Source organism: Solanum stenotomum, chromosome 1, assembly GCF_019186545.1.
Source record: "Solanum stenotomum isolate F172 chromosome 1, ASM1918654v1, whole genome shotgun sequence".
Lineage (NCBI taxonomy): Eukaryota > Viridiplantae > Streptophyta > Magnoliopsida > Solanales > Solanaceae > Solanum > Solanum stenotomum.
Window position 1 is genome coordinate 54,620,845 of NC_064282.1, and position 11,671 is coordinate 54,632,515.

The 11,671-nt window shown below is 39.0% G+C and overlaps 2 protein-coding genes across 2 annotated transcripts in view; one reads left to right on the top strand and one right to left on the bottom strand.

Moving 5' to 3' along the window:
- The window catches only part of LOC125853815 (mitochondrial thiamine diphosphate carrier 2-like), a 216,221-nt gene that overhangs the window by 45,124 nt on the left and 159,426 nt on the right, over nt 1–11,671 (bottom strand). The gene's annotated exons all lie outside the window — the stretch shown is intronic.
- Nucleotides 795–2,312, top strand: LOC125854361 (FBD-associated F-box protein At3g52670-like). Its single transcript, XM_049533888.1, has one exon. It carries the CDS (start codon nt 795–797, stop codon nt 2,310–2,312), a length of 1,518 nt encoding a protein of 505 aa, XP_049389845.1.

Below are 11,671 nucleotides of genomic sequence, written 5' to 3' on the forward strand. Positions count from 1 at the left end.
TAAACGAATATATGATCTATTAAAACTGAATAAATATTTATTCTATAATAAATATTATATCTTAAGATATAGTTAATAGTATATATCCCAACAATCTCCCACTTAGACTTTTAACCATCACAATTGTTATAATGTACTATATCTAAATGCATGGTTAATAGTATATACCCTAACAATCTCCCACTTAGATATTTAATCTTGAAAATTATTAAAATACTATGTCTAAACACATTATTAATAGCACATACCCTAACAGTAAACCAAGTACATAAATCAATATAATATTTTTTGCTTTAGATGAAAAAGAAGAAAACAGTTTTACCTAAAAAACAAGTTTAAGTTACTATTTGTTTCTTGGACCCTTCTAGAAGAAATTTGTTTCCTATTTATTTTTGCGCTGCTTGTTTCTGTTACTTGTTTTTTGTTTAATTTAGTTAATTTATTAACCAGCCACTTTTCGGCTGGTTAGAATTTTTTTGTTTTTGAACAATTTTAATAGTTTACATATAAAATCGGCCTGATTGGGTCAAGATTCAATTAAAAAAAGAGAGTTAAAGTTACTATTAATAAACTTTCTCAAAGCATAATACCAAAAGAACTAATTTTGGAAGCCACAATTTTCTTAATTATAAGATACTTAACTAAAAAGAACGAAAATAAGAAAAATCGGGAAGAGCTTAACTAACTTTGTCTAGGAAAGGGTTTAACTTATAGTTCTCCTTATTGGTTGACTTACACAATTTGCATTCTATTAATACAATAGAATTCCATAGACACTGTATCAGATTGCAGTCATGACTAGCATGGACGTATTGTCTGAATGCGTTATTCACAAAATACTCTCTTATCTTAGTTTTCAAGAAGCAGCCAAGTTGAGCCTTGTCTCCAAAACATGGCTACAAGCTTGGTTAACTCATCCCAACTTGGAATTCACCTTATTGTCTTCAAAACATGGCTACAATATTCATGATAGGAAAATTGTGGATCAAGTTATGGAGAGATATAGGCAAACAAAAGTCCCTATTGAAAAATTTCATCTTTCAGTTACAATTTTTGCTCATCCTTTTGCTTTCCCTCAGATGGATAAGTGGCTCGACATTGCTCTTCAAAATGGTGTAAAAGATTTGTCCTGTGAGGTTTCTCTCCCTTCATACCCCTTCCCTATTTTCACTTTCTTGGCACCAAAATCTTTAAGAGAATTGGTTCTGTCGGGATGTAATCTCATGGATCATTCATATTCTACTACTACAACTCAAGTGGCAAGCTGTCATTCTTTGAGAAAGCTTTCTCTAACTGAGGTTGAATTAGACGACAACATGCTTCGAGATCTGCTCAATTGTTGTCCCTTGATTGATGATCTCATCATTGAGCATTGTCGTTTATTGACAAAGATTGAGCTGCGAAATCTTCAAAATATCAAGTCAGTCTCTATTAGTTGCTGCAGGAACCAGGGTGTTACAATCCAGACACCCACTCTACAACACTTGTCTTATATTGGGTGTTTTCGAGAAGAATCCCCTGTATTGGATATTGTTGAGTGTCGAAAACTAAAATCTTTACAGCTAACAGATATGAGGATATCTGAAGTATTTCTCCAGCGCCTTATTTCTACATCTCAATTCCTTGAGAGTTTGACATTAGATAACGTTTCTACAAAGTTGGAAAGGTTCAAAATTTGCGGGAGTCAATCCCTAAAGTTCTTCGCAATTTCAAATTGTAAGGGATTACGTGAGATTAATGCTCCAAATTTGGTATCACTTGAGTACGATGGAGATCAAATTCCTGAGCTTAAGATTGCAAAAAGGTCTCGCCAATTGAAGAAATCAGAAATATATCTTGATAGCTTGAAAATTTTGAATGCTGAATGGTTTGGTGAGTTGAGGAAATTTCTATCAAAGTCGAGCTCTTGGTCTCTAGTTTCCCTTAGTTTTGAGGAATGCAGTGAGATAAACATGAAAGATTTGGTACTGCACCATAAAGTTGCAACACCCAAAGTGAACGATTTAGTTGTATGTATAGAATCGTCTGACAAGTACCCAACACTACTTGTGGATGCTTTGCTATGGAGTTGTCATCCTAAGAGACTCATCCTAAAATCAAGTATTGAAATGATATATTGTTTCATGGATCGTTTAATGTATATGAAGAATTCAAGGCATTCTACTTGTCATGAAAGAAAGCGTCGCAAATATAGTCAATTAAAAGTCTATAAATTTGACTCGGAGCATCAGTGTGTGGAACTTGAAAATGGAGAGCTGGCAATGAGGGACCTTACAGAGACGGAGACAGTTTCGTTTGAATTATATTGGTGATGTAGTTTAGCTTGTACTGAACGTATTAGACGTAGTTGTAGACTTACCACAACTCTGTTTTCCTTTTTGAATTATATATATGAGACCTCTCTTTTCAACACAGTTTCGTTTCAATGATTTACAACTCATTTTGTTCAATGTACTTGTCTATATACACAACACAACAAGCCTCATTAAATTTTCACAAACTCTCTGATTTGCTAATTAGTTTCTTCCTTAGGTTGGGAGAACAATAATAGGGGAAATTAAATGCTTTGGATTCTCAACTGTTTTGATTTATGTGAACTTTCATTGAACAACCTCAAAAATTCAAACACACCTAGTATAGTTTCAGGGTTCAAGGCCTATCATATATTTGCGTCTATGTCAATGGGATCAACACTTGCAAGAATGCGTGATTGGCATCCTTCTTTTGCCCACAGATGGATTCAGGATTTGAACTTTATGACTTTGAATTCAAAATTCTACCACAGCCTATTCAATTGTGAACTCTATCGTTTGTACTTATTTAGTGGACTTTTTAACATATATAAATGAATGGTCTAAGCTGAATTTGTTCACCTAAAACCCTGCTACTAGAGATTCAAGAAGTTTCCATCCCTTACAATTCCATTTTCAATTCTCGCGGTTACTAGAGGGCTTAGTATAGCGGTGGATCAATCATTAATATTTTTGTTTGCAAGTGATTTTTTGGTACTTAACAATACAATGGTTTCCCCGCTGTCATACTTGAGGCAGATCATTGTTGTTGACATGTTGTCAAGGGTTTCCTCTAGAATAACTTGATTTCAAAGTATGAAGTGTTGTCTTATTGTTAGACTGGTAACTGATGTTTCCGTAATTAAGACACAACTTTCAATGCAAGTGTCTACGATCGTACAATAGTAAAGTAACCCAACCAAGGGTTGGGGTAGAGTCCCAAGGGACTGGGCTTGAGAATTAATAGAAAAATAAAATTAAGTTCTAATTAGTCATAGCTAAAAACATTATTGAATGTAAACATGTTAAATCTAAGGGGTGACACAAGCGTCAATTATCAATGGGGGTTTGTGACAAATAAGCAAAAACAACAAAAATGCAAAGAGTACTAATCAAGGAAATGAGATTCTTGGGATGTGATAGGAATACAGGATAAACTAAACGATTGGGCACATGCTTTTGATAATAAATCCATTGAATATTTGTGACTAGGCTAGACTATAGTTGGGGTAAATTCTCTCTCGAGCAATTTACCCCGAATCAAATGGGTTCCTATCGGACACCCACTTGCCGCATGAAGAACAGCCTCCGCCTTAGCCCACTCACTCTCTCGAGCTGAGTGTGTAGGAGAAGGACTAGGGTTCACTCTCTCGAGCTGAACCTCATGTCGACCCACTCCCACTGACCATCAATTTAGTAGCCTTAGTTTTACGACCTCTCTCTCGAGCAAGCCGAAAACACAAAGGTGAAATCATATTTGCAACTACAATTTCATTAAGTTCCAGCACAACTACTAAACGAAATCACATTTACACAAAAATAAACCATCAACAAGCAAGACCCAACAGATAATCTAACCCATATTCACAAAATCACACCCCAAGAATTGGGGTTTTAGCTAGACATGTAAAAGAGATAGAAATTTATACCAAAATGAGTTAGCATTCAAATGGGTATGGAGATTTAAGTCTCAAAATAAGCAAAGAATGAAGAATCCACAAGACTTAAGGCCAAATTCTTGGAGTTGAAACCTTTGAATGTTCAAGTTCTTCAAAACCCTCTCCAAACTTAGAACTCAAAATTCTATGTTAAAAATTATATATTAAAAATCTAATGATAAGCTACAACTCTCAATGAGTATTTATAGTTTTCAAAAATCTGTGCTTCAGCGGATCATTCGGTGTCGTTTGTCGAGATCGCCGATCAAGTCAGCGATCCGCCCTTTGGTAGGTTTCATCGTCGTCTTGCTCTATCCTTCAGCATCGTCGTGTTTTGGATCATTGGGCGACATAGTATTGTTTCGCGGAACTGCTCAGCGACACACCAACTGCTCTTTTTCACCGCCGATTTGATCCTTTCTTTCAGGGCTTAGCACACTGGAACAAAAGGTGAGGATAAGACCTTTTGGCGATTCGCCAAATGGGTTCGGCGATTCTCAAATCTTCATTTCTTCATTCTTTCAGCTGCTTTTGTTCCTTTTTTGCTAAGTAGTGTCCATGATTTCCCTCAAACTCCAAATACCTGAAACTTAAGAGTTTTCATCGGATATTGAGATAAAATATGCATTTGTGGACACTAATTTTATCAAAATATAGTCCTAAATGAGTCCAATTTGTGGACTCATCAACACCCCCAACTTAAACTTTTGCTGGTCCTCAAGAAAACTCAAGTTCAGCCATTCAAAAAGGGTATTTCGAACAGTTCTACACAAGACTCAATCATGAATGCACACAACAAGACTCAATTTACTTATGCAAAGATCAAATGTGCACTCAAAGATTCAAGTTGTGACTCACCAATACCAAAGACTCTCATGCTCACAATACTTGCTTCAAATGCAAGTTCAAGCTCAACCAAAATGTTCAAATGCCCTCACACAAGAAATGATTCCATATTCACACACAAAGGTTTAATCATTTGAAGTTCTGGAATCAAATGCAACGCCTACACTCACAAAGAAGAACACAATGCATAATTTCACCTATAGGTTTGCCCGTATTTTCCAATCAACACTTGCTTCAGCTCACTCAAGATCAAGAAGGTCTTTTCAAGGCGTGTAATGGAGCTGAGTGCAAAGGTATGGTCATTTAGGCTCAGTGACTTTCATTCTCATGAAATGTGGTGCTCACAACACTTCCTTTCCTCTTCCTTCAACATTTAATGCTCATAAGTCATCCTATTTGTCACTTCCCATGGATTGTTTGGAAACTCCATTTCTTTTATACATTTCAACTTTATTCCACAACTTTTCTTTTTTATTCTTTTTCTTTTTTCTCTCTTTTTTTTTATATGGAGGGGTTCCATTTTTCTTAACACCATGGGTTAAAGGAGACTTTCCTTGCACTTCTTGACTTTCCCTTTTTTTTTCACCACACCTCCAACTTAGGCTTTTGGCCTAAGTTGGGTATTCAAACAAACCACAACTTCATGAGGATTATGGGTAATGGATAAAGAAAGGTCATTGTTTTCATCCAGTTTCTTGCAAAGAAAGGTAAGGCTCAAGGAGTGTTCAAAAGAGGTTCACACACACTCACAAGGTAGGCCACAAAAGAGGTATATGTCAAAATGGCTCACTCTTAGAAGTTACCTAATATCATATCAAGAGATATCATCACTTAGTTGACCGGACCAACGGGGCAAATTCTAGGATTCATCATGCATAGTTCACATGTAAGCTCATCACACTAGGTATTGACAATGTAAGTCAAACAAGACTCCACACTTTCGCTAGTGTGCAATGATTATCACAAAAGACTCAATTCGATACTAGGCTAGTCATAACGAGATGAAAATAGTTCACATATTGTCTATGCAACTTCATTTGGCCTCATCGTAGCCGCGCATTCATGTTCGTTCGATTGAGAGCACTATTCAAGTCATCAGTATTTATCGAAACCGAGACTTACATTTTGCAAAAGAACAACCACATTCAACACACGAGAGGTGGAAAAAAATTTTGGACGGGTCAAAATCATTTTGCAATTTAAAATAAAAGGAGTCACAAGATCAAACATCCACAGAAAGCAGTGTAAACACAATTTAAACAGAACAACCCAAATATATACACAAATAGCACCCAAAAGGTGAGCCTCACCCCACCATAAATTAAAAAAAAAACAATTTGTCCTCAAATGCAACTAACAGACAATCTGAAATGTAAAATAAAGACAGACAGGGAGGGAGGTAAAGAGGGGATCCTAGCTAATAGGTCGCTCCATCTGTCTAGGCTTCAGTGCCCGGAGTGACCCCAGAAGAACCAACTCCACTGGATCCAGCAACAGGTGCTAAGGAAGCCTGCACATCAACATCTATCATAATTTCTTTCGTCTCGGTCAGGTCTTAATCTGCAGCTACCTCAGTCTCCTCATGCATCTATTCATCAGTCTCTGCTTCTAACTCAGGATCAGTTGTCTACTCCGCTTTATCCCCATGTCCAGTGGTGGTCTGAGGCATTTTAGGCACGTCTAGAATTTCCATTGTTCCAAAGACCATGGACACATCGATGGACTTTAGGTGGTCTACATCTTTTTGCACCTCAGCAATGGCAGCTCTTAAAGTCGTCACATCCTCTATGGCCCCTTAGTTGTGCTCACACACCGCTATTCTGGCCGCTAGGGCATCATGGTAGTGCTCAGAGGTGTCACAACATCAGCTAGGGCAATTTGGATCATGCCTAGAACATAGGCCTCTAGACTGGCAGCCCAACGATCAATAGAAAGGGACAGCTGTCCCATCCGGATTAGGGAAGCTTGGGTGAGTGGGTGCCGGGAAACAACAACAACACCAGTGGGTCTGGGAGACCGTGCAACAGCTAAAGAACCTGGAGTATCAGCAGGAGTAGCAGTGGGAATGGATATACTTGAAGGCTCAGGGGCCGGAGTAGACAGAAGTGCCACTACAGGTGATGATTTTGTGTTTACTAACTCCACTGATGCTGCCTTCTTCCTTTCTGCTTGATCCTTAAGGTAATCGGCTTCGATCCTCCGGATATCAGTAGAGGTTGTGGGCATCAATTCCACATCCTTCTTGGCATCTCGAGGTACCCGAGCTTGTTTGCATGATTCTGTGATCAATATTGGGAATGGAAGTGAGGTTCGACTTTGCCTTGCACGTATGAGTATCTCTAAAGCAATAATTGTATCTAAGTTTATTCGAGTTTCCTCTATGATGCAACCCAGGCAAGCTGCCTTGGCAAGGCGAATGATCGGCTCATTCTGGGACGGCATAATTGTGCTGCTAATAAAACCGAACCAGAACCTTGCGGCTATGTTTAGTTCTTTCATTTCAATTGGAACTCTTTCTGCCAACCACTTTGGAGTCCCGTCTGAAATTAGTGGGGCAAACCACTTTTTCGTCTCATCCAGCTTCTTTGTTCTAATCAAGTGCTGGCAGTGATTGCTAATATTCGTGGACATTCCCAAGACTACATTGATCGCCCCACTATCACACTTCACCCTCCTGCCTCTAACAACCACAGAGTCCACTTCTTTGAATGCTGTTGCTAGCTGCTTTTTATGGGGTATTAGTGCATTGTATGCACTGTAGAACTCTCCTACCCAGTTTGGAATATAAGGGCCACGGGGTTTGGTGAAGATTTGGAACTTGTGATATCTCAGGCATTCCATTATCGTTGGATGCCTGTCTATAACCCCGTCAATGGACAAATGTTTTTCCTCCAAAATTGTCCTCAGCCCCTCAGCCTTTCGATTCATTGACTTAGGCGGAGGACCCTGTACTGGAAGCGCTAATACCATTGCCTGCTCTGGAACTGGAGGTGTAGTAGTGGTGGGCTGGGGAGTCCTGACCCTGAATGGATCATTCAACTTCTTAGTTCGCCGCTCAGCCCTCTGTGCTATTAACAAATCATCCTCACCAGAACCCACACCTTCGCTTTTAGATTGGTTGGGGTCATTTCTATAAAAGTCATCACTATCAGTGCTTGCATCTGATAATTCAAGGGTTTTGTCTTTGCCTTTGCCTTTCCCACCAGTTGTGGAAAGTTTAGCAACCTTGCTTCTGGATACAGCTGCGTCCTTGTTGATTGTAATCCATTTTATTTTACCTTGGGGTGGCCTACTTCTTTTTGCTACTTTAGATCTAGCCATTTCTGCAAAGAATTGGGAAGTAGTTAGAACAACTAAATAAAATTCATAGGGACATAATTGCAGAAAAAACTCGCCGAACAGATCGGCGAATCGCCAAGTTTCTTTGGCGAGCTAGGCCGAGCTCATCGATAGGAGTTGGCTCAAGAATGTTAACAAGTCGGCGATGGGAAAATCCTTTCGGCAAGTCGCCGACTTCTTTCGGCGAACAAGGTTTTATCCGCCGAAAGATACAGTGCAACAAAGGTTCAGGGGTGCAGACAAAAGGCGATCAACGGGACTTTCGACGAGTCGCCGAATGCTTTTAGCGATCAAAGACTTCTTGCCGAAAGTTACAGAATCCATATCATGAGTAGCATGAAATTAAAGGCGAGATGGGGTCATTAGGCAAATCGCCGAGTTGTTTGGCGAGCTCGACCCAGCTCGCCAAACGGCCCAACGTCCTTATTTCCAACCTATCTTCTCGACTTCAACCCCGCAACCCTCGAAAAAAAAATTAAACTATGCACTAGTTAAATTAAGCTCAGACCTATAACACCCATCACACCGAGATACTCAAACTTCTCTAGGTTTTGCCAAACTAAACAAAATGCAAGCGCAACCACACACAATTTAATCATTTCAATGCACAAGCATACATTATTTCAAAAATCAAGACAAAATGGGCAAGATTCTCAAATAAAAATGGGTGTTTGAACAATCTAATCTCATCAGAGAGGCCAAGCACATGACAATATGATAATATCATTTGCATATGAGAATGAATAAAAATTAGGCTCGGGGTTCATAAAACTAACCTTATTTGCCGATTAAAATGATATTTGAAGTGTTAGGCGGCAATGTAATCCAACTCTAAGCACAAATCGACGACCAAAATACTTGGAATACAAAAGTATTGAAAATACTTACTAAGGGAGAATTTGCGAAGTTTGAAATCGGGTAAAAGTGAAGACTTCGAAACTTTAAAACCTTTGGCTATTAATACCCATCCAGTTCGCGTCAGTTCAGCGAAGTTAGTCGCAACCGTTTATCCAATCAGTGACGCTCCGAGTTATTACTTACTTCGCCGAGTTTCACAGGACCTCCGATCAAAGTGAAGGGCCAAACAACGGTCTTCATCGGGATCGCCGACCTAATCGGCGATGCGCTGAATGGAACATTTTCTCGCCAACCTGCACCTATCAACACTTTCCACACTCAAACCTACAACATCAACACACCATTATTTCTAAACAAAATTAAAGCATTTAAGGGTTTTGTTTTGCCTCCTAAACAGCGTCTTAGTTAACGTTGTGTCACGACGCGGGTTAACACATAAACTTCAATTTTGGGGTTAGCCAAAACATCACTTGGCAACCCACTGCTTTGTGCCGAATGGAGATGAGGCATCACATAAACCAAAGGTTTTCGAGCAGCTGAATGGATCTGGAATGAGAGCCAATCAAAGGGAGGTTGTTGATTACTCGATACATTTAGTCCCGTTGTTAAGCCCACAACTATTCAGCTTATCCTGTCTCTAGTTGTGACAAATAAGTGGCCCATTCGGCAACTTGACATTAACAATGCCTTCTTAAATGGTGATCTCTCTGAACAAGTATTTATAGAGCAACCAAAAGGATTCGTTGATCCTTATCGGCCACATTTTGTATGCAAATTGAACAAGGCCTTTTATGGCCTCGCAAGAACCACGTGCTTGGTTCAATAAGTTAAAGGTTTTTCTCCGCGCCATTGGTTTCCTCTCTTGTTTATCCGACTCCTCTCTTTTTGTGCAGCAAGCTTCTAAGCACATAACATATGTTCTTGTTTATGTGGATGACCTTATTATAACTAGCAGTGATAGTAATTTTATCACTACATTTATTCACTCTCTTGATCAACAGTTCTCTCTCAAGGATCTTGGTTCATTAAATTATTTTCTTGGTGTTGAGGTAACTCCAACTTCAGATAGGATTATTTTATCTCAAGGCAAGTACATTCGCGACTTACTTCATCGCACTAACATGGTTGATGCTAAGCCAATTTCTAGTCCGACTGAACCTGGATCTCGACTTATTCTTTTTGGTGATCCTCTGTATGATGCTCATTTATATCGTAGTGTTATTGGTGCCCTTTAATATGCTATAACTATCACTAGGCCAAAAATATCCTACGCAATCAATCGAGTATGCCAATTTATGCAATCACCCAGCATTTCTCATTGGTCAGCTGTGAAACGCATACTTTGATATTTGAAAAGATCCCTCCATAATGGCCTCTTCCTACGACCTATGTCTGATTCTAGTCTAGTAGCCTTTTTGGATGCTGGTTGGATCTTTGACCTTGATGATAGTCACTCCCAACATGGTTTTGCACTATTTTATAGAGGTAACTTGATTAGTTGGTCTTCTCGCAAACAAAAGGCAGTAGCCCGCTTAAGCACTGAAGATGAGTATCGTGCTTTAGCTTTGGCAACTACTGAATTAATCTGGGTACAACAACTTATCAGTGAACTACATGCTCATTTTACTGCACCTCCCATAGTTCTTTGTGATAATCTTAGTGCACAGTTTTTATCTCGAAATCCGATCATCTATCAATGATCAAAGCATATTCATCTTGATTATTGATGAGTCCACAAATTGGACTCATTTAGGGCCATATTTTAATAGAATTAGTGTCCTCAAATGCTTCTTTTATCCAAATATCTGATAAAAAAAAACTCTTAAGTTTTAGGTATTTGAAGTTTGAGTGGAAGCATAGACACTTAGGAGCAAAAAGGAACAAAAAGGCTGAAAAAAGCGAAGAAACTGAAGCCTGAGCATCGCCAAGCACACTTGGTGAATCGTTGAAGGGACGTACTTCACCCTTTGTTCCAGTACGCGGAGCCCTGAAAGAAGAGGATTAAATTGGTGATGAAAAAGAGCAGTCGGCGCGTCACCGAACAGTTCCGTGAAGCAGTACAATATCGCCCAATGGTCCAAGACGCAGAGATGTTGTAGGCACGCACAGAAGGCAATGAACCAGATGATGGGCGAATCACCGAATCGATCTGCGATTCCCACTAACCTCGTCGATCAGTCCACCGCAACACTAAATCTGAAAACCATAAATACTAGCCTTAGTTATTATTTTTAGGGATCTGAACATTATTGTAATTTTTAATTTAGAATATTATCTTTCTGGTATTTTTCTCTCAAGTTTGGAGAGGGTTTTGGAAGACTTGAAGAAAGAAGGAGTTCGTCTTCCCGAAGTTGGAAGTGGGTCTTACCCATTCTTCTTCTTTTGCTTAAATCAAGGTTTAATTTCTTATACCCATTTGATTTCATTATCATTTTAGGTGTAATTTGTTATTTCTTGATGTGTGGCGAAAAACCCCATTCTTAGGATGTGATTTAGCAAATATGAGTTGATATTCTTGTTAGGTCTTGCTTGCAGATATGTTAGATGTATTTTAATGGTGATTTCACCTAGTGGTTGTGGTTTAATCTAAAGGGTTTGCTGTTGCAAATACAAAGACACCCATGTGGTTTTGGCTTGCCCGAGAGGGAGGTCACGAAACCAAAATCACTAGATTGATGG